Source organism: Pungitius pungitius, chromosome 12 (genome assembly GCF_949316345.1).
Source record: "Pungitius pungitius chromosome 12, fPunPun2.1, whole genome shotgun sequence".
Taxonomy (NCBI): Eukaryota; Metazoa; Chordata; class Actinopteri; order Perciformes; family Gasterosteidae; genus Pungitius; species Pungitius pungitius.
This window is the reverse complement of record NC_084911.1, coordinates 13,628,492-13,652,914: the sequence shown is the minus strand read 5'-3', so window position 1 is coordinate 13,652,914 and position 24,423 is coordinate 13,628,492. Positions and strand designations below refer to the sequence as shown.

General features: G+C 43.6%; 1 protein-coding gene and 1 long non-coding RNA gene across 2 annotated transcripts in view; one reads left to right on the top strand and one right to left on the bottom strand.

The window, feature by feature from the left end:
* The first annotated feature begins 315 nt into the window (after positions 1–315).
* The window catches only part of septin12 (septin 12), a 45,968-nt gene continuing 21,860 nt past the window's right edge, over positions 316–24,423 (top strand). The window contains exons 1-2 of the mRNA XM_037475326.2: positions 316–507; positions 12,708–14,267. Of these exons, the coding sequence (XP_037331223.2) occupies positions 453–507; positions 12,708–14,267 (1,615 nt within the window). The 5' untranslated portion in view covers positions 316–452. The remainder of the gene's footprint in view (positions 508–12,707; positions 14,268–24,423) is intronic.
* On the bottom strand, positions 3,824–4,054 carry LOC134132941 (uncharacterized). Its single transcript, XR_009957120.1, has 2 exons — positions 3,974–4,054; positions 3,824–3,942 (listed from the first exon to the last, which is right to left on the bottom strand). It is a non-coding gene; the product is annotated as an uncharacterized LOC134132941 (long non-coding RNA).

Below are 24,423 nucleotides of genomic sequence, written 5' to 3'. Positions count from 1 at the left end.
TTTATAAACACTTAACACACAAAACACTTTTATAAAGATGTGTTAACCATCTTTGAAAAGTACTTCCATAACTGGTTTTAAGCTCACACAAGAACCTTTTAAATATGGTCGGGCATGCCAAATCTAAAGTTAATTTGTACAGTTTTCAAACAACAAAAAGGAATGAAATTAATTAAAACATGAAGGTAAATAAACCAATAGACCTTCATCTGACATGTTTTTAATTCAGCATAGTTCATGTTGAAACTGCGACTGCAGAGACAAGGGACCACTTCTTTCCAGGTGTTCCATGAAGCTCCGCCCACAAGCCCCCCGTCACCACGAGTCCGGTCTGAGATGGGGGGGCACAGACAGGACACGGAGAGAACAGCAGCCCAGTCGGTCCCTGCTCTCCGGAGGATCCCGAGTTGTTCTTCACACTTCGGCTTCTTTCTCGTCCGGCTCGGTGCGCAATGTCGGAACTTTCCGTCAGTGACCACCTGGAAGGGATCTTATCCGACTTTGAAGGTACGTTGTGATGGTGTATAAGTCTACTGGTGCGCACTCACGAGCCTCCAAGTGACGCGCACAACATGCGCACAGCGGAACCAGTGGGCTTCTTTGGATCGGTGTTGGTTCTCATCCCGAAGCTGATCCACACAAAGCAGCATTTGCGTCTTTGTTGGCCTCTGTACCGGGGCTTCGGGCTGTGATCGGTAATTCGCACACGTCACCCCAGGGTGACATTTTTTTGAAAACTTGACCCATTTTATTATTTTATTTCTGATTAAAACGCCCCGCTGTCCGTATGATGAAGGCTGCACACCGAGCTGCCATTCTTCCATAGTGTGTGCATGTGTTCCTGTGAGGGACACTTCCAGTATGATTACCAGTCAGATGGAAGGGGCCTGGGCAGCTACGAGAGCTAATGACATAGTGCCCCTCTGCGTGTGCGCGTGTGTGAGAGAAGCCGTGCATTCTGCTCTATTCGTCTCTTTAGGACTCTGCTCTGTTTTGACGTGGCTCATTACACACCTTATTGTCTTTAATAATGTGTATATTCAACATTCCAGTAATGCTTGATGAACTTTTATAAAAATGGAAAATTGACCTAACCCACAAAAACAATCAACTCTATCAACAAGAGTTCAGAAAGACTTCCATTGACCCCTTTAAAGTCCAATATGTACGGACATTTTTGCAGCTCAAGTGGTTTTATCCCAGTCTGCAAGCTTTGGACATGCTGTTACCTTCATCCAAACGGCCCCTTGTTGCATGTTCACAAGTCAGAATCAAGAAATAAACGACTCAAGGTCTGTGTCAGCATGTCGACTGTTTAAATAGTGATGAACATGTTAACTGGTGACCTTCAACAACCAGGCACGCATTCAGGTAAAGGTTTCAGTTAGTAGGGCCACTCGTTAAAACAGTCATTCAATCACTCCATAAATGGAACTGGTTGAACACTGTTGGATTAATCACTAACCCTATGCACACACTCCATATGTCAAAATCAGTTGTAAATTGTTGAAGGTCAATGAGGCTCAGTAAAAAATGATTGAGTTTTCAAATAATTTTGCTTCCTCCTCATCGTGCTAGTTGGAGGTTGGGTTATTGCTCGATGCTGGCTACACCTAAAATCTCACATAATGTATCTGTGTTTTTTCTTTTTGTGTTTGTGTGAGTGATTAAAGAGCTGTAATATATAAATATAATATCAGAAGCACCGCGCATTCTGGACATGAAATGACCTCGCTTAAATCTAGCCTAAGGCTTTCTAGTTGATGGTCTAAAGCTAACAGAACCGTAGCTAGAAGCTGTTCTTATGAAGTATGGAACAGCACAGTACGGCTCTGCTGCCGAGGTTAAATATTTGTCCACTCACCCGACAGCCCAGCCAAAGTGAAAGGTATGTAGGCCTGGTCTCACATCTCAGCATCTCGGATTGTCATGTGATCAACCTTTCACAAGCATAGCTGTCTATACCCTATGTGTATCTTCAGAGTGAGACCATGAGGGGGGGATGACCACACTCGGCTCTTCTTCACGCAATCCGTCATGTCTTAAAGGATCCTTACAACAGCGTCCCCCTCTGCTTTCATTCTGTCTTTCTTTCCACATTCTTCTGTTTAGAGAAGTGTCTACACAAATTAGTGCAGCCTTTGGCTGTTGCTGCATTTTTGCGCTCACTGTATTTTAGAAGATCACGGAATTTATTTTGGAGTAAACTCATTCATTCTTTGTCGTCAGAAAGGACTGCCGGCCACTTGAACAGCTGTATGTATACCGTATACTGCCCAGCCCTTATATGTACCTGGAAGTCCTAACACTATCGTGTTTGGGTACTAAATAGCATCCTCAGGCAGAGACAGCTCAGTGTATTTCTCCTATAGGAAGTGCATCTGGATGACTGCAGCTTCTAGCAATACAAGACCGTCCCATGGCAAGACACCGCATCCTCAAGGACATCCAAAGGGCTCTTTTAAGAGCCACACACACGTTATGATTGAGCAAACGTCCTGCAACGTTACTTAATATTGGGTAGCAGTGCGCCAATAAACAATACAATTACCCTACGCTGTAAAGTGTTATATTTAGTATATTTTTGTAAAAAGGCACATATAGTTGTATCCTGTGTGGTCTTTCCTGGATCGGTGCAGTATAGGTTTGAGGATGTATTGTGCAGTCCTGGGTACCCACACACAGCCAATGTTTCCATTGATCTTCTGTCTTTCTGAGTCGGCATCCGTCTAATGACAGGGAGCATCTCAGCGCTGATAGGCCAGCGGGCCGCAGGCCGAATTTGAAAAATGTCAAGGGCCATCTAAGGGCTGGTCCAGGCTAACCTCAGCCAGCCCTAACTATAAGCTCCATCAAAGAGGAAAGTTTAAAGAGTTATCTTAAATGAGCTGACTGTGTTTACCCCCCTGGACTGAACGTGCAACCTGGTTCCACAAAAGAGGAGCTTGATAACTGAAGGCTCTGGGCCCCATCCTACTTTTTAAAACTCTAGGAACCACGAGTAACCAGCATCTATGGAGCGCAGCTCTCTAGTAGGGCGATATGGCATTATAAGCTTATCTTGTTCATGCATTTGGCATTTTGTCTACATGTTCATTCTTCCATAGTCTAACTTCCCCATAGAGGTTAGGGCAAACCCTGTGCTAGACAGCAGCGGGAGAGACGGCACAGGAAGGCGTGTACTAATTTGGAGGGAGAGTCAGGGGGGCGCCTAGGCCTTTGGGTGATACGGGAGATTAGATGAGGTCAAGGGGGCTAATAGCTGCCCCTCCCAGCCCTGTCACATCCTGGTACTACGGTCCAGCCGGGTGTGAACCCTGCAGAGATCAGAGGGGTCTCATGACTTACTGACCCAGTGAACTCGCATACACACACAAACACACACACACACACATACACACACAGTTTGTCATCTTCACTCATGAAAAGTTGTAAATTCCAACCTGCATTAAAGCACTGGAGCATACAGATGATCAGAAACAACAGTTAGTCAGAGATTTGTGAAAACAAACAATTATCAATTACATATATAGAGATTGAATCAGCCCCAACAGATTTAGGCTAATTCTGATTTATTTATTCATTTTTTCTTTAGACCAGCCAATCTACATGTTCTATCTGAACTATAAATGCAATCAAGGCTTTATTTTCTTTTATTGTCTATTGTTATTGTCTTTCTCACCAAAAACTACTTTGAATTTGAACTAGGGCCGGGACTCGATTAAAAATATTAATCTAATTAATTAGAGGCTTTGTAATTAATTAATCGAAATTAATCGCATATATTATACATACAAATATTTGACCTGAGAACAGTGAGAAGTCATTTTTTTCACATGGATTTTTATTTTTGTTCAACCAATTCCAGCAGACAAGTGTAGCAATAGCATATTTAGAAATATAGTACTTTCAGAAATTCAGGTAGCCTATAGGTAAGTAGACCTTCTGTAAACTAGGTTTTTTTTAAGTAGACCAATACTTTCAAGTACATTCAGAACATTGGTTATTTTTTCAGACGTGGACTTAGTTACCCTGGTCCTCTAACCAGTCATCTGGTGCAGTGTGGGTTGGGTGTGGGTCCTTGTACTCGGAGTCGAGCTAACGTCCACGCTAGCTGCTAATTGTTTTGTGTTGAGGTGATACTTGAGGCTCGATGTGCTGCGGTGATATGCGAATTCCTTGTTGCATAGCTTGCACACAACCATGCTCTTATCGACGCTTCCATCCGTTTGTTTTTTATGATAAAATTTCCCATTCACAGGGCCACACGACACGGTCTCGTCAGTTTCTTCGTTCATGTTCACTGTGGTTTGTTGTTGTCTGAAGTCATGAACGCTAGTTGGTGCTCCAGTATATTCGGTCCGCCGAAACTCATCCAGTGAGAAACAAGTGTAAAAATGCGTAAAAAATGTTTAATGTGTTAATTTTTGTGTAATTAATTAATCTTAATTCATATTGTAATTAATTAATCTTAATTAACGCGCTAAAGTCCTGGCCCTAATTTGAACACAAAATCCTAATTTACTTACATGACACCTCTGGATGTGCAGCTGGTGTGGACATAAAAATGTGACAAAAATCCTCTGACAAGAAACATCTGATCATCACAGGTTGGCAAATAACTAATTATGAATACATGTAGGTTGTAAAGCACATTAACAGACACACACACACATGCATCTATATTAATTCTGAATGTGGTATCACACAGGCTTTCACTGCTGAGACATGTCAGAGTTGTCAGGCCATTAACACACTGGGCACAGAGAGCAGAGCACAAACTATTACTGCAGAGAAAGTATGAAGAAAAAATGTGTGAACTCTAAATTCAGTTATGAAGTTTCATGTTCAGACACTTTTCTCCAGCATGATTTATTTCATGTGCATACTTGAAATATCAAAGAAGCAATAGGTATCTGGTTCTTAAAAACACGTTTTGGGTTTGAAAATGTAAGTGACCTGAACCCTTGCACACCAGTGGACACATCCTCATACACACTGGAATAATGGTTCTTAAATGGTGCGTTAAAATGCAGTGTGGTTCCTAGAAGAACCATCTCCTACTATGGTTTGACATGGTTGTTGTATTGGGAGATTCCATGTTTGAGCGATTGGATGGTATGGTATAGTAAACTTCTAGTTAATTCTATATATCAAACAGTGAAAAAAGGAAATGGGTTTCTTTGTAGAACCAGAAATGGTTCTTCTTTGGCATCACTGAAGAACCATATTGGGTTCAAGATGGCACCTACATCTTTTTGTGTTAACAGTGGTTTGTATGAGTTTTTTACATTCACCTGGAAATGTCCAGGGACTTAGGCATTTCCAGTACATGTTGGGTTTAAGAAAAGATCATGGTTGAAACAAGTATGCTCTTTTTGTAAAATATTTGTTTCCTAAGTCACATAAGATGGTTTCAAATGGAACACAAACAGTGGTGCTGATTGGTTAAACAGGTTATTGGGCTCTAATGTTGCAGGCCTTTATTTTGGGTACATTTGCGCTCAAGATTTTAGCTTTCATATCATATAACGTTTATAATTTACAATACAATATTAATTTCCATACACTGCCATGGTCACAAAGAGCCTTACAGCCAAGAAGTCTACAGGCACATTGTGAAGAAACCCTTGTCACTCAAGTTAGAACTAAATGAATAACCCACAAGTAACTCCTTAAAAGAATAAAAAACCTTGGTACCTTGGTATCAATTTGTGACAGGTTACTTAAAACCTAATGATGGAACAACTAGAAAATCACAGTGCCAAATGGCATGCTGGGTAATATTATAGCTGACTATTAGGAGAACTTCTGTCACTGATGCCCATTCATACAGTCATTGGTCTCCACTGCCTCCAATGTCCATCCCGTCATCTTAAAAACATGTAAGACCAAGAGTGAGATTATTATTATTACTTCTAATTATTGAGGAAAACAGTTTTGGGTCATTATCCATCTGCACTGTAATGTGCCGTCCAATCAGCTGCATAGCATGAGGCTGAATCTAGGCAGACAGTATAGCCTTAAACACCTCAGAGTTGATGTTGCTACTTCTTTCAGCTGTGACATCATCAGTGAACACCGGTGACCCAGTTCCATTGGTGATTCTAACACGGCCTTCACCATGTTTGACAGATGAGCTGTTCCTTTCTTTCTCTACAGTCTTTTCTTCTCATCATTCTGGTTCTATGAAGGCATCTCTGGGTTGGAGACTTTAACATGACACACCTACCTCCTCCAGAGTGTTCTCGACTTCTGTAGATGTATGAAGGGGTCTTTCTTCACCAAGAAAATAATTCCTTAATTTGCCCCGAAAACCCAGAACCCCAAAAGGCCTAGAAGTTGCTGAGCATTCCAGGACAGTCCTTCATTTTAAGAATGTACCAAACAGTAGATCTGACCAAACAGACCATCAAACCACCCAAGTGAACGCACTGGACTGGTACCAGGCAGTACATTGGCCGTTCACCACCGTGCTGTTCTTTGGAAAGGTACAAAGCAGTCAGTAAAACCCAGGACACACTTCGCCTTTAATAGACTCCAGCTTCTAATATTCAGGCAACAGGTGCTCATGAGGCAAATGGTATCTAGATACCTCTCCCGCGGTTCGTGTGTGTCCTCAGGCCATGAGTGCGTTTCAGTGTTAAGGCATTGCTAGTGGCTTCTGGAATGTGTCTTCCAGATGTGCTTTTAGGAAGTGGAAGTTGTTAATGTCTTTGTCTTTTGTGTCCGTCTGTGTGTGTGTGCGTGTCTGTCTGTACAGCGTTGTGGTTGCGGTTGGTTGCATATGCATTTCACTTCTCATAGCTCTTTGTGGTTTTGCATTCACACATGTCAATGCACACGGTGTGTTGTCTGTCAGATAGATCTACCTGTGTGGAATGTGCAGACAAGGGAGTGGGGGGTGGGTGGACATGCCCAGACACAGCATCCCCTCATTGTGTGTCCACAGGACAGCCTCCAGTACTCCTAGTGCGTACAGGTTCCAAAATCAACCCATCTCACTGGCCTTGAGCTGGTTAATCATCGGAGGGGTTATCTTTATGACAAATGGAGGCAATACTTTGGTTATTTGTACCCCTCACCCCTCCTAGAGCTTAACCTAGCAATTCCATATGTCTACATCAACCGTTTACATATTTTATGAGCTAATCTTGGTTATTTAACATTTCCATTTTTTGTGGTCCGTAACAAACAGCGTTGGTGCTGCTCGGCTGTAGTCATCACATTGTCACCCATTGGTTCTAGGCTGGCAATGGTTTATGGAACACTAGCTGGAGGCCAAGAGTGGACCATTTTGACTGTCCCCATCGTGGTTTCTTGGAACCAGAAATGAACACGTCGCGACGAGAGGGTGGAGCTGGAGGGTTGGCTAACGCTAGCTAAGAATTGGTTGTAGTTCACATGAACTGATATTTAAAAACCAGGTTTAAAATTAAATGTGCTAAATGTGATTTTATATTATGGATGATTAACTACATTCTGTTAAGCTTAGATAGATAGAAAGATATATATTTACTATATTAATCCTGCATTATTTTTGCTACAGCAGCATTTATACATACGACAAAATATAAAAAATTCACACATTTTCACAATATACACAATATATCAAACATTTTTAATAATATCAAATTAAATGAACTAACTAGACAATGGCGCAAATATCTAACCAAAGAAACAAATAACTGTGTGAAGATGTTACAGCAGTGTGAATAATTTGGCCCGAGGTGATTTATTGTACATGTGACTGTACTGTGAATCTGTTCACGCTGATATCCAAAATGTCTTTTACGTACTCGCTGTCAAAATTGGAAAAAATGTATCACATTGTACGCGAAGGATCTGCAAGCGGTTGGGCCACTATGCCTAAGTCACCGTACTAGCTAAAGGGGAGAGCTGAAGCAGGGGAGAGCTAATATTTTACTTTGGGAGTTCACCTACTGAGGACAACAGTGGGATGCTGTGGAAAACTCAAGACCTCAAGCTTTTACAGAAATTGAGTGGCATCTATATTTGAGGCCCATATTTGTCTTGGTCTTTCCTAATGTAGTGAGTGTATTTTGTAGAGAACACACGCAGCATTGATGGGACTCTGACCTGCTGAACTGGGGGCCAGTTGTTCCCTCTTTCCTTCTTCTGGGCGTGGGGCCTTTTGCCCAAAGCTAGAACAACTGCAGCTCTTCAGTGTCCCGTGTTTACAGACTTGAGAGGAAAAATACACCAACACAGACATATCGCATGAAGGCCACAGGAGCGTAAAGTAATTGGGCCTGCCTCATTTGGTTTAGGAAAGCCTTTCATCTCTTATGCGCAAATTTGAAAAAAAGTTGTTCATTGTAAACAAGGAAACACTCTGAAGGAGCTGATTGGAAGTTGTTCAGGACTAAAATGGCAAAAAGGTTGAACAAACAACAACAAGTGTGAGCAGGTCTTCTTCTCCATAGTTTCGGCATTCATGGATGGAACTTGAACTGTTTTATAAACATGCAGCGGAGTTCATCATCATCAAATTGATTATGGGGCAAAAGGTCCGGGACAGAACCTTTTGGCTCTGTGCTTTCATCCTACATTGGCACAGCTTGCCCTCATGTGCCACAGAGACAGGGCTACACAAAGAGCCATTGTCCCATTTGGAATCAAACCTGCCATAAAGCGGGGTCTGCTTTAGGGCAGGGCTGCCTTGTGATTGACAGGTCCATTCTGTAGTGTTGTTTGGGATGGGGGTGTCCTTATCAGGACGGCAACTCAAGCTTTAGAAGTGTGGTCCATGAACCAATGAGCAGTCCAACCTATAAACAGTACATGCTCACCGCTAAGAGCATTTACATATCAGTAACCACCTCATGAGAGGCTAGATGAAGAAGGCAATGTTTAAAAAGACAAAAAGCATGCACTGACCGCTGACTGTGTTGGTATTTGTTAAGTGACATTAACATAACGTGCACAGATGAATGCCTTTGTTTGATAAAATGCTTCTAAAATTAGGTTTTGTTGAAAAAAAGAATCATAATTAACTATAATGAAAGTAAAAAAGCACAAAGCATGATGTACACATACAGGACTGCTTCTACACGTTGCAGAGTGCTCACTTAATCATTTCTTGTGCAGTTTACAAAAATATTCTAGGTAATTATTACATGGCTTAAACGTTGTTTCAGGGCGTTTACACTCGAGCTAAACACACTTTCCAAGAACTTTGACATAAATGTGAGTCATTCAGCATGAGAGAGAGCTTGAGCATCTCTTTTTTCATCAGATTGTGTAAGAGGAGAGGATTAGTGAGACCAGAGGGAATGGAGCCAAATGTAGACAACGCACACACACAGACACACACACACACGCACACACACACACACACACAGGTGGAGCCGAGCGGAGACGAAGCGCGCTTCTGCCACCGTAATTATTTCCCCGATATTTGACAGGTTGCCAGCAATTACCTGAACCAGGACTCCTTATCTTTTGAATGGAGGGCAGGTTCACACTTGTAGCCTCAGCAAACCCAGCCGAGTCCACAAAACCGTCCCCCCAACACACAACCCCCCCCCCCCCCCCCACCCTGCCTGCAGCCTTCAGAGGCTGTGAGCTATTAGTTACTCCTGAAAAGAATTACGTGTGTGAAATAAGGCGGGCTGAAGGACTATTACTGCCTTCATTTCTTCCATTTTTTTCCAATTAAAGTTTTGAGAGACCCGTTTTATGCTTTACCTTATCAATTATCCACTGAAGGTTAATTGCAGAGCGTAAGGATCAAACTGGGATTTCTACCTTGGTGTCCTGGGTAGCCATGCTTCTCTCTGTCATTAAACAAATGGTTATGTCTTTGGGACTAAAATGTGTAAATCAGGATATTTTTTTCATATTCCCTCAAGTCTGAAGAAGACAAATACGTGGCCAGCACATTCATTACAATACAATGTCCTTGCTTGGTTAGCCTCCACTTGAACATCCACTTACTACAAAGGGGAAATGTGAAGTGGTCTCCGGCCAATGTGGCACTTCCAGGCTTTGCAAGATGCATGAGGAGAAGCTTCTACACTTACCATCGCAACCCTTGCACCTCTAACGTGCTCCCTGCAGATATATTATGTGTTTAACACTTTCACAGTTATATACTAGGACAGCTGCTTTGTTTTGAATGAGATTGATAGAGGTCAGTGAATGAGTTTACTCACCTGGTCATGCACCAAAGAGACTGTGTTGAAGTGTCAATGGCGTGGGAGGAGTGCTGTAATTACAGCTCAGCTCTGCACTCTCTCCTCATCTTCTCTAGTTTCTCTATGCATCATAGTAGTATTTCATAGACCCTTTACATGGGTCTGCTTTGGTGTTGTTGGGATAACAGTTTGGCAGAGTAATTTCGATGCCCTGATTAAAAAAAGAATTGGCTAGCAGGAAGGTGTGTGTGTGTGTGTGTGTGTGTGTGTGTGTGTGTGTGTGTGTGTGTGTGTGTGTGTGTGTTACCAAGGAAGCGGACACTGTTCCCAAACAAAGGCAAGGCAACTAGCTTAGATCCTTCAGGACTAAGAGAGAGAGAGAGAGAGAGAGATTTAATAGGATCTTGAGCAGAGACACTCATTCACCCACTTTCAGAGTTCATGTGTCCACACACAGCATTCCTGAGCTGAGCAGGAAGTACATCCTTTTCTGGGTCCTTTTTCAGACAGTGTGTATGCTGCAGGTCCACTCTGGGGGATGGTCCATCATCCACAGTGGAGGCCCCCGATGGGCCCTTCTTCTGTAGTCTAACACAGTGGTTCTCAACTTGTCTGGCTCCGGGACCCACCTTCACCTCTTAATGACAAGCCGCGACCCAATTCGATCGGTCAACGGGGGGGGGGTGGGGGTTCCACTTCAAAAGTCCCTTCAAAATAAAATCACAGGATGAATTTTTTTTTTTAAATTTAATTGTTCCATGCAAACCAGTTGAGAAACACTGGTCTAACAGATGTGTCTGTCTGTTGTGTGTGACTATAGATTAGAGGGACATCATGTCATCCTGCAATAGGCGGTTTGATCCCTGGCTCTGCTCGGTCCGTTGTGTCCAATAGCAAGAGACTTTGGTGTTTGAATGGGTTTGAATGTTGCACCTTGCTTGTAGTGTAAAACAAGAGCCACGGGACAATGGCGGTGGCAGGTCAGCTCAGTAAATGAGGAAGACAGGTTAAAAAGAAAGCTGTGGTTCTTATGTGGGTCACCACATTTGTTACAAACAGGCCAGAACAGGATTATTGAATATATGACTGCCTCCCACGTTTTGAAACATTAGAGTCTTGGCTATAATATGTATATTTTATGCAATAATTAACATCGAATTTTTAAGGCAGACGCCATTGTCAGACGTCATTTACGCTTTACGTTTTTGCTTCTGAGTGGCTAAGGAAGCTGTCGATCATTTCCAATGGGATCAGACGATTGGGTAAAGTTGTTGAAAGGGGCAAATCTAGCTATGGGAGCCCGAGATAATCCACAAAAACACATATCCAGAAAATCCAGATTTTTTTCTCTCTCCTTTTTAGGATTATTGTCCACACACTGGCTATCACGTAGATGTGCTTTTAGCAAATCTCAAAAATGCAATTCACCAGTAACATATAAACTGATTTTTACACATCATAACACTGACAAGGGTCAAAATAAAAGTAGTTAGAGAGTTATTAAACTTTTTATCATTTTGAGTTTTTGCAGTTGAGAAGGTGACCTATAGGATGTAATGTCCAGAGGTGGGACAAAGTCATTGTTATGCAAGTCACAAGTAAGTCTCAAGTCGTTGCCCTTGAGTCCCGAGTCAAGTCGAGTCAAAGATGAGGCAAGTCCCAAGTCGAGTCAAAAGTCAAAGCCAACAAGTCTCAAGTCGAGTCCAAAGTCCTACCATTTTAGTTTCGAGTCATTTCAAGTCCTCTTATTATAGTGGGGACGGGGAACCCTGGGTGATGGTGCGCTGCCTCACAGACCTAGACTACGAAGGGAAGGGTAATGGTGGATCGACTGACTGTGTTATAGTACTTTAAAACGGATGTTGACATAATGTTGGCGAGGATTTCCATCGGAGTCTGAATCCGGGTTCAAAAATCCCGATTTTTGTAAGCATGAACGAGCTGTCTCGTTGATACGGTAAAATGGACTGCAGTGATTGGATGTCGTGCAGGCAGCGCGCGCTCTCTGCATACAGGTGGCGCACATTTTTTTGACAGATGCAGATAAACAGAGTCTGACTCGAGTCCAAGTCACATGATTCGAGTCCACACCTCTGGTAATGTCCATAATATCTTTACATACCATGCACTGTGCATGATTTCCCATTCTGCCATCACCGCCTACTTCCTTAATAATGTCAGAGATCAGCTGTGATCTGGTCCTCTCTTCATCTACAGGGTCTGCCTGCAGAACATTAAACTAGCACATAAGCTACAGACCAACACTAGCAATCGAGAAATCTATGAATCAAAAGAGCAGACTAGTGGCAAATAGCTCAGTGAGTTAAACTTCCACGCTAAGATATTCAGGTTTGCGAGGCTACAAGTCTATAATTCAACTTCCATTTAAACGTCAGTGAACTTACGTTATCTATACCTATATCTATAACATGCACCGTTTTGACCAGATGTAGAATCCACAACGACTCCAACAGCATTTGACATATGTGAAGACCCACTGGTTATATTGGTTAGACATTCTAGTAATAACCCGTCTGTTTCTTTCAGCGCTGAAGAGATCTTTTGACATCGAAGATGTTGACGACATACCATCCTTCTCTACAGCATCAGCCGTCTCCACCCCAGTTTCCCCCTCTTCTGCCCACTTCTTCCTCCACCACAACAAAGCCAGTGAGGAGCTGGGAGGGGGTAGCCAGTCACCTTCATTGGCCTACAATAACAACAACAACAACAGCAGCCTGGGCCCCACAGCCCACCACTCACGCATCAGCCTCAGTTCCATTCCAAGCCCAGTGCTCAAGTCCCGAGCTGTGGTAAGCAGCCGGTCCTTCAACAGAGGGACAATGAACAGGTCGGCCAGTCAGAACAACGGCTCTGCAGTATCCAGAGCAGCATCTTTCCAGAGCAGGTTGAACCCCAATGGTTACTCCATTTTGTGTGGGCCAGGCAGTGACAACGACAGCCTCCACAGCTCCACGTCCAGTCTGGAGTACTCTGGGGGATGTGGTAGTGCCCTACCTCCTACTAAGTTGGGGGCATATTCTAGCCCTCCACTTTGGGGGGAGTACCACCGAACACCGCCCCAGGTTCCACAACACAGACAAGTAGGTTCCAACTTGGGAAACAACCCTCACTTGAAGAAGTTTTCCTACCAGTCAAGTGTTTTCCACTCTGAGATGGACCAGGGCCCAGGGATGATACTGGGTGTACCAGAGAGTCGCGGGGAAAACCATGGCTCCACCACCAGCCTAGACCTCCAAAGTTGTGATGGAGGGGGAGGAATGGTCGGTATGCAAAGCGTTGAAAGTGGAGGACAGATTTCTCCTAGGTTAGGGCATATCAATGCTAATGCTAACTGGAATAGTCTAAATAATGCCAGTTCTTTTGGGGAGGAGGGATACAGTTGCTCCAAAAAGCACTACCAACCAGTAGAGACCCAGGTCCTGAAGACTCCCCAGCCAAAGGCCAAAGAGACTTTACGTCTCAACAAGTTTCCCTTGGATCTGGACAACTTGGTAAGCAGCACCACTCCCACCAAGACTCAAGGAGGATTCCTAAGCCCCAACACCCCCAAGCCTCCTCCAAGGAGTACAGGAGGCCTTCAGCACCACACCAGTTCACCATCCACCTCGACCAGCCCTTCAGCCTCTCTGAGCAGCCTGGATGGTGCTTCTGACACCCCTCCCCTCTCCCTCCACCACCCTTTTTTCCCTTTCTCTCCACGTTCTGTACCACAATTGGGATCAATGCCCTTCTCAGAGATGATCTGCTCCCAAGGGTCCCTTTCTCATGCCGAGATCCCCCAGCAGAAGTTTCTCTCAGGGCCCCAAGTTGCCGAGGTGGTCCCCACCCTGCCTACCCCTTCCAGTCCCTTCAGCCCCAGAACCATTTGGTCTGTGGCGGATAGCCACGGTGATGCCAGAGATAGCGTAGGCTCAATCTTACAAAGGATCGCTTCCTTCTCCCAGCATGCTGTTACTGATACCACCCCAGCTGCGTTGACCCAGTCCCCTACAGTTCAAAGCAATGGTGGGTTGTCATCTGACATTGGCTGTCCAGCTGCAACCATTCTCATGCCCACACGTAAAGAAGGGAAGAAACAACAAGGTAAGAGGTTTTTAATAATTTATAACAATAAATATTTTCAAACAGGTGTTTGTCCTCAGAAACCAAGGGTAGGAGGTAAATGGACTGTACAGTGCTTTTCTAGTCTTCTGACCACTCAAAGGGCTTTAACACTACATGACATTATTCACCCATTCACAGCCATTCATACACTGATGGCAGGACCTACCATACACAGTGGAACCTGCCCATCAGTAACTAACATTCACATACTGTAGTCGCAGCTACAGGAGCAATGCTGGGGTTAAGTATCCCGCCCAAGGACACATCAACTCTCCGAATGGAGGACGGCCGTGTTTCCCACTCACTCACAGACGCCCAGGTACAATGGTGGCTAAATATCCAAACAATGAAATAAGAGGGGTGTGTATAGCTGTGTGTTTGTGTTGTTGTAGACATCGCAATACGCAACGTCTACCCTGTTCCGACGACCACTTAGACGCATTGAACACGGATTGCTTCCCTACAAGCTGCCATCACATCAGCCACATCAGAGTGAGATAATGTGCAATGTGGTAAACTGTATGTAGTTAGTGTGTTTACACATGCAGAAATGACTCCTACATTTGTGAGAGCAACATTCTGCTTTGTGTTGTGCCAAAAGACTGCTTTGTGTCATCAAACAATCTTACAGGCATCGCTGAACATTGGACCTGCACCAATGGAATGTCTGACCTTGTCTACTAGAGACATAATGGAATGGTGACTGGATAATGTTTTCAAAAAAACTATAAAGCCATCATATATGATCTTGCAATACAATATATACTCGTAACGGGAACAGCCATTAAATGTGGTTTTCTGGCTCAGTTACAGTTTTTTTCATTTGTTAAGAAGCATTGTTCAATACTCAAACCACATTTTCAAAACTCTTCACACATTCAGCGAAACACAAGCGTATACAGACGTAACAGACGTAACAGACAAAATGCATTCAATCACCACATTTTTCAAAATCCACAAACACTTTCGTGTTTTTCATACTCCACAAACTGCAAAACAATGTGTATTTCCAGGATATTCTTCATATGCTAACACACTGCTTTCAAAACCACATTCAAATCAGAATAATGACAAAATTCAAACATTTCTGCAGTAATTATTTTGAAATATAGAAAATCTTAGGAGAAAGTCAAAGAATTATCAGTCCAAGCTAATTACAATTTCAGCTCAAAGCCGACCCAGGTGTCCTGCTTTAGTCTCATCACCATGTTTCAGTAAAAGGTGAAGCTTGCAACTGATTTTGTTTGGAAATATGGATCACAGAAGAGGAGTGGCACTAGGGAGAGTGTGTGGAGGACAAAGGCGAGGAAGACCAAGAGCGGTGATATAAGTAAATGTTGTGAACAGGGTCTCACTTTGAGATCTGCACCATTCAATAGTTGCGCCGAAAGTACTCATTTTATTTGGCAGAACAACAGGTGAGATGATACACCTATTACAGTACAATACAGTAAATGTTGTCTTTTACTGTAGGATCCAATGGTTGCCTTAGAGAGGAAGGAGAGGCTGGAACTTTGCAGGAAAACATTTTTTCCATAAGTATGCTTTCAATAGATTAAAAATTGGTTAGTCTGTAATGAAATAATGTTCATGTGAAAATTAATTCAAACTTTCAATAAAAGTTCAAAATTGATGTAATGCTCCCTGTTGCTAGTGTTTTTTTAGGACGTGCATGTTTACTGAATGAGAATCTGCTTCCAGTGATCGGTGGAACGAGCTTTTTTTGACATATGTATGAAGTGTTTTGTTGATCCGAGTGAGTTTTGTAGGTTAGATTAACTGTTTGGCCAAAATTAATCTTGGAAATGCAGACTGTGTGAAGAGTTTTGAAAGTGTGGTTTCAGAATAGAATAATGCTTCTAAGGAACTGAAAAAAACTGTAAGGTTTGGGGAGTTCTAGTAGGTGTGAGCCACCCTCAAATGTCACTGCCAAGTGTTACACTCCTTTGGCCATGCTACTTTGTGAAACACTGCATAGAAGGTATTCATGGGTGTGGACGACAATTCTAGGTTCCAATTTCTGTGTGTGTCAAACCACACGCAAAGAAATACACGAACCAACATTTAGATTTTTGTCTGACAGTTTTACAGCTGCATTATTTATATTGCGTTATTTGCTCCTCATACAGAACAAATGTGTGTCCATGAGTTGTATGTCTTTGTGTTAAAAGCTGCTCTGACTTTTGGAACAAGCTATTTTTAGTCTGCCTCCTCGCCAGGTGGCCTTCGGCAGCTTCCTTTAATAACAAAGTCAACTTTCCTGTGTCTTGCGAGTCAAAAGCTGCTGTTTTACATGGGTATTTTTTTTGTTTAGCTTGTGTGTCGCAGTGACCCAGAGATCAAATGTCAAACCAGAAACAGTGAACACAGCAGAATATTTTGTTGGTTTGTAGGACAGAGGATTTTAATCATTCAGATGAATTCAGACTTTGATTGCATATAGATTGAACTATTCTGTTTTAACTAACCACAGGGTTGACAGAACCATTCCCAGCTCCTGTCCACATATTAGAGTCTCTTTGGACAAAACACTGGGCTCCAGCTTGTCCCCCAAACTCCTGCCATGAGACCGTCACCTCCTGATGAAGTGTGATGAGGCGCCTGGATGCTTACACAGGAATCTCGTCCCGTGCACATTGAGAAACTGGTGTGTGCGCGGTTTAACAAACAGGTGATATCTGTTTCAAGGCACCTGCTGGGATTTCCCCCTCGCCTCCTTTACCCTCAGTGGAGAATAGTAAAGTCCATTTGTAGAGAACGTCTGCTGATCCTCTCTTCTAAATATACATTCAGAGATCTATCTGCTTATATTTTGGCAGGTTGCATGCATTCATGGCATACTCTGCTTGGGTGGAGGGCTCAGTCGGAGGAAAGATCCACCCTGGGACTCAATAGCAACAACATGTGACCCTCCCTGCTGTAAATGCAGGCTCCTGTGCAGTAATGGCCATTCACAGGAAATTATTGTTTTGCTCGACACAGGGCTTTACTCAGAGCCTCGGTTTCCCATAAGAAGCTGTGGGGTGGGGGTTCCTAGACCCCTCCACACCCCCCCCCCTTCTCTGTTCTCAGAGATACAGAGAGGAAAATTACATTTAAACAGTAAAGCAAGAAGAAGAAACTCAATCCGCCCACCCCCCACCCTAATTCTATCAGCCTCACCCCTAAGCCAGTCCTACATTTCTTTCATCAGCCACCATGATAAATACAAATCTCATTCTGTCGCAATCACCCTCCTTCCGTCCCTCCTCCCTTCTTCTCTGACCTCCTCTGTCTATAGCCATCGTGTCCTGGCTTGTCCCCCCAACCCCCGTCCTTTTCTGTCTCTGATTCAAGCCTTAATGACAGTGATTTAGGGAATGAATTCCTCCCCAGCAGATGTCTAAGCCCCATCCTCCTTTCATCCTCTCGGTCTCAGTGCTTTTATTTATGTTGCACAAATGTCGAGTGTCCATCATTCTCGACTCACTTGTCGTCAGCGTCTTCTCTCCTTGTCTCCTCTCCCCTTGTCTCCTCTGAAGCCTCCTCTGAAGCCTCCTCTCTCTCTCTTCTTGTCTCCTCTGAAGCCTCCTCTCTCTCTCTTCTTGCCTCCTCTGAAGCCTCCTCTCTACTTGTCTCCTCTGAAGCCTCCTCTCTCTCTCCTTGTCTCCTCTGAAGCCTCCTCTGAAGCCTCCTCTCTCTCTCTTCTTGTCTCCTCTGAAGCCTCCTCTCTCTCTCTTCTTGCCTCCTCTGAAGCCTCCTCTCTACTTGTCTCCTCTGAAGCCTCATCTCTCTCTTCTTGTCTCCTCTAAAGCCTCCTCTCTTCTCATGTCCTCTGAAGCCTCATCTCCCCCTCTCTCCTTGTCTCATCTGAAGCCTCATCTCTGCCTCTCTTCTTGTCTCCTCTGAATCCTCCTCTCTCCTTGTCTGCTCTGAAGCCTCATCTCTCCCTGTCTCCTTGTGTACTCTGAAGCATCCTCAAAACCTCCTGTGTCCTCTGCAGCCTCCTCTCTCCTAATGGTCTTGTCTCATCTGAAGCCTCATCTCTCCCTCTCTCCTTGTCTCCTCGGAATCCTCCTTTCTCCTTGTCTCCTCTAAAGCCTCATCTCGCCCTCTCTCTCCTTGTCTACTCTGAAGCCTCACCTCCCCCTCTCTCCTTGGCTCATCTGAAGCCTCATCTCTGCCTCTCTCCTTGTCTCCTCTGAATCCTCCTCTCTCCTTGTCTAATTTGAAGCCTCATCTCTCCCTCTCTCCTTGTCTCCTCTGAATCCTCCTCGCTCCTTGTCTGCTCTGAAGCCTCATCTCTCCCTGTCTCCTTGTGTACTCTGAAGTATCCTCAAAACCTCCTGTGTCCTCTGCAGCCTCCTCTCTCCTAATGGTTTTGTCAATGGTGATAATATGATGGTATTATTTTACCAACCATCTGCTCAAACATGAAAATCTTGATTTTCAGGACATATGACTGCACACTGCAAACCTGAATGAGATGAGGAGTTGATTTGACAAGAATGTTTATTGACTGACAGCTTAACGTTGAGATTGTCTGACGTCGTTCTATGAGGAACAGTCTCAGGGAAGAGAGTGAGTATCTCTCCTTTAAAGGAAGAGGTCTACAGTCCACTGCTCACAGTGCCACAGATACGCCCTCGTGTAGTCCTCCATCTCTGGAGGGATACCTATATTTGGTTTTTCATCATGTGTATCCTGTAACAGTTGTTTTTAGGGGGGCTTATAGACCGGCCAGTGTCTCGCTCTGGACCCAGGCGCCATTGTACCCAGAACCAAATTCTTACACTTGAACTTATCCTTTTAGCCTTTCCCGACATTCGGCCGCCCAGGAAACTGAGCCACCAATCACATGCTTTATACTTCATCTCTGTGATGCTAGTCTGCCAATTAGATATCTGCGTTGTGATAGTTAGTGCCCTCGCCTTGGGTTGGATGAAGACAAGCAGTAGGGACGGAGAGAGGTACACAACAGTAAGAGAGTCACAGCTATTATAAAGTTGTTCAGTAGCGTTTTCCAGGATTAGGAGAAAACCAGACCATAGCCTTAATAAACCAAGAATAACTCACATATGTCCTAAAACCAGTATGTCTGCTATGTGAGGAACGGTAGTATCTTAATTCCAAAACACTTGAATTAACTTGAGGTGTCCACCTCACGGCTCCATGACAGCTGATCTGGGACCTACAAATAGATCATCTTGGAACCTCCTCTGATGCTGTGCGTTGCTGTTTCAGCCGCCTAGTTTTTCCTTCCCTTCAGCTCAGATTGGAGCCCCATTTCCTGTACAGTTGTTTGGTTCAAGGCCCCGAAATGTGTTTCCTACACCAAATAAGATTAGCTCTCCACACACACACACACACACACACACACACTAGACCAAAACAGGCCCCTTGGTACGGGGTCAAAGGTACTGTGGGGAATCAGGAAGGATGAGTGGAGGGGGCCTGTTCTCAGCAGGGTGGAAGTGACAGGAGAAGCAGTGAGTGGTGGATTGCTGTGTGGACCTTGTACTTTAGCATGTCTGTGTTTAGAACTGAACAAGCAGTTATTTATATGATATTGTTATGTGGTTTCCTGTTGATGGTTGATTTGCACAGTACATTTTAGGGAGATGATAGGAATCGATGATGATGATAAAGCTTGATGCTTCTGTGTCATCCCTCACTCTCTGGTAACCTTTTGAATGGTTGTCCTTCACACTCCTGTGACTTATCTGTCATCTCAAGAGGGAGGAATCCCTCATCAAATCCCAACCAACCAACAGTTTGACCATACATCTATACATACTTGGTGCGCACGTTCCACTTGACGTTTGCAATGTTAGCAGAGAAGAATAATGATCCCAGTCCCCCACACTGTGAGGTATACTGGTATGGAATCTGGACTGTCAGAGTCAGATTTCTTTCCTCTTCTCAAGGGCTTTGTTTTTAAACTTTTGATTTGAATTAATGTCTGTCTGCTTGATTCCTCAACAGGACTCTTATCAGTCTAATGGATGAATTTATGATGAAATTGAGACTTTGAGATGATTCGAAAATCACTTAAGTGTATCCTTTCCCTGGTTTAAAGGCTGCTGTTCTGTAAATACAAGGTCACTGTATCTGGACACTGGACTATAACCCACGATATAGACTTATTACATTGTGATGGAGCCCTTTCACCAGCGCAGCTTTCCGCCCTTTACAGGAAACATGTGTTGTAAACAATGTGAGTCAGCCAATCAAATATCCATAATCGGTGTGACCTATATTATGTAAGAAGCTCTTGCACAGGTTATCAACATTTACACAACATAATAACCTGCAGCCCTTTCCTCACAGTTTTAGATGACACATTAAGTACACACCACAAAGTGATAGAATAGGAGCCAACATCCTAAAAGCGGCTTATTGAGCATTCTAAACATCTTGAAGGATTGTGCAACCTGCAGAGCTACGTCCTGAAGGCCTCCACTGTGTGTATGTGTCCACACCTAACTGTGAATCAACAGGAAACTGTAAAGCTTCAAGAAGCAGAGCCTGACTCATCTTTAACAGACTCTTCCATCTGTGCAAGACTCTCTGGTGTGATAACGACTCAACCTCTACGGAGACATTTACAGTACAAACTGGATACTCTGACATCCACAGCTAACCTACAGCTGTAATCATGAATATCTGATCTCACAGCTATTCTCTTATTTACTGAGAGCCATCCGTGAGCAGAGGAAGACGTCTGTCTCCCTATGTGTGTGTTATCAGATCTCCCCCTCTCTTTTACTGGCTGTGGGTCTTTGAGTGCATGTTGGAGCCTGTGAGCGGGCCTTTAGTGCGTCTGTGAGGGTGGATGCTAGTGCACGTGACCCTGCCATGTGCTCGTATTGGGGCTACCGCTGATTGCTGCGTGTGCCAGCGTGACATACTGACATCAACGTAGTCCCCACAAGTCTCGCTCCACTGGTTGTTTGTGAGTTCACATCAATGGAGTGTGACGCTTTAAGTGGTGCTTCAGGCTCGTAGTACTTCAGGCTCGTAGTACTTCAGGCTCGTAGTACTTCAGGCTTATAGTACTTCAGACTCATAGTACTTCAGGCTCGTAGTACTTCAGGCTCATAGTACTTCAAGCTCGTAGTACTTCAGGCTCGTAGTACTTCAGGCTTATAGTACTTCATGCTCATAATACTTCAGGCTCGTAGTACTTCAGGCTCATAGTACTTCAGGCTCGTAGTACTTCATAGTACTTCAGGCTCGTAGTACTTCAGGCTTGTAGTACTACAACGGGCTGCCCTAATATGCATGTATGCATACATGAATATATACACATAGATCCAGAAGGTAATGTGTGACGTTCTTGCATCATGCCCCCATTAGCTTGTACATGTTCTATCGGCATGAATGGGTTGAGGATTTAGAGAATAAGAAGGCTGAGGTAAACGTTGGCCAGTCCATCTGCCGCTCTTCTCATAGTGGATATGTGAGGACGTCTAGTTTTATTTTTTAGTAAATAGTGCATATTGTTCACTGTTCATTGTCCACAATCCCTGGTTCTTTGCACCACTGGGAGGCAGCACCGTGTCCTTGTTTCCTCCACGGTCAAGAGCTCCCTCAGCTGGCCTCCTCATCACTTCCTGTAGGCCTACGAGTGAGCTGTAACCCTGAATGACCACAGGCACAATCCTGGGAGAACAGTTTGGATTCTTTTCACCTCTTGAAACTCTGGACATTCTGACAGTGAATTGTGGTTTCAGCTGGTTTAAACTAGACTGTAAACTCCATTCTGTGTCCAGTTAGTTAATATCAAGCTAACTTTGACTTGTGTGAAAGCTGACACTGCAGTGAGTTAGCTGGTATTGACAAGTTCGGTCTCTGCTTTATATTCAACACGTCCTGTTTGCTATTGTGTCATGTGACCTGTTGCCAGGAGACACCGGGGAGACGTGGGTGTGAGTCGGAGAGATGAGCGTCAGTGTTTGTTGCGTTAGCTGATTTAAGAAGGAGACATGATGATATGGTGCAGATAGGATCAATAATAATCTTTTATTTTCACAGAGTTGTGAGAGGTACGTTGACATGACATTACATGTAATGTAATGTACATTACAATAATTACATTATTGCTTTAGCTTCCGCTTGCTTACAAGAAACAATTACAGGATCACATACAGCAGGAGGAGCCGAAGAGAAGCCTTCTCTACTGTTGCTTTGAAGAGTCATCCATGTGTTTGCTAGTTCCTGCCTTTAAGGAGCCCTGAGGACTTCTCAGATGGGTTGGCTCGTCACGTTAGTGTCTTAGACACAAAAACATGAGAGCACCGTCCAGGGTGAACAATAATGAACAAATAAGGCCTTAGAACATCCAGAACGTTTCACCAACAATATTCAACATCTTAATGTTTTTTCTCTGAATGGAGGTCTCGGGGGCCTTGCCGGGTGCAGTCTGCATGCTGTGGGTTTGCTCCAGCTGCTCACAGTTACTTCTTCTAAGGAGAACTGAATTACTTACCAGTTACTGCATATGAAAGGTAATTAGTTACTATGGAAAAAAAACCTTTAAGTTGCTTTAATGTCTTGAAATATGAACAGTAATTAACCTATTTTTGTAACCAACAGGGCTAAATCAAGCAGTAGTGAAAAAAGTCCCTTTTAATACTCAACAGTTGACAGACGATGCACGTCATCGACAACATAGTTTTTTCAGCTGTGCCTGCCTCATCAGCTGCACTGCAGTCCATGTAAGGTCTAGCATGCAGTGGCCTTCAGCATCCGTAGGGCTGGGCTGGGTAGGTGCTTCAGAGCATTGGAAATGCTACTCATAGATGTGGATAACTTCTTTGCACCTGCACATCATTTACAGCTCACCACTACATTTTTGTTTTTGATTTCGACAAGCGAAAAGTAATGTCCATACTTCCAGGAGAGAAATCTCATTCTATCCACATTATTTACAATGTATTAATATGGGTAGATGAAATCCAGCGTTCTGATTGGTTGAGAGTGAGACACAGGGGGTGCATTGTTGAGCAATAATGTACAGTTGCTGTTCACATTGACCCCATTGTTTCATATCACTGTGCACTCAAAGTAACACGTTAGATTTTACACGACCGTTAGTTGACATTTCAGTTTCTAGCTCGGTGACAATCACCGAAAAAAACGGAAATCCCACAAATGATCAGTTTTGGGCAATGCAAGCTTTCGCCACCGACAATTAAGGTAGAGTCATCAGCGATGTGAATGAATGAGATTGTGTAAGGAGACCTAATGCTGTTTACATGCACGTACAAGGACTATTTTTTCTCTACACTGATGAAATGAGATACACAATTTATTTTGTGCTGAAAGGCAGCTATTTACTTTATTTATTTACTGTATTTTCAAAACACCCCCAAACTGTTACATTAACACCTTACTTTGTAACCCTTGGTTACTTTGTAACGCGTTACTCCCAACATTGGTCCTGTTAAAGGCAACAAGTCCAGGTACAAGGTTTAGTGCAAAAGGAAATCCTTTCAAACCCCGGCCTCATTTTTGTGTGCAGTGTCAGATTTTTTGTTGTTAGACTTTCCAGTGAACATTTAATCTGAAGAGAATTGAGGCTTTTTAGGATGGCCATAATACATTGTATTACTCATGCTATGTGAGGATGAGTTTTCCCTCTAATGGTGGAACTCTGTAATAGATTCTCCATATCTAATTCACAGCATATCTACTCAGCGAGGGCTGAGCCAGAAGCTAGTGGTGCTGACAGCACGAGGGACAATAGGGAACATGCACGGAAGACCGCCTGCTATGTAGAGGAGAAGCTCGGATAACAGCACACACAAAGAAGCAGAGACCTCATTCTCTGCTCCAATATGATATTTTATAAATAATAGTATTTGGATGAGCTAATCATACCATTGCTCATTAATGTCCAACTTGAACTAGTTTGTGTGTGTGTGTGTGTGTGGTGAAGGAAAGTGCACTTTGGTTGCCAAGCAGACGCTCAGGCTGGGGCCAGTTGAAGTCTTAACGACCGCTTTAACACTATGTCTGTTCTGTAATTAGTTTTTCAAAGATGTTTGAAGAAATCACTGGCCACTTTGATGCAATCGAGTTCATCCTTCAAGCAAAGAATTCACCTGAGGCAACATCTGAACACGCTTTGATGAAGGCCAAGCAAGGCAAA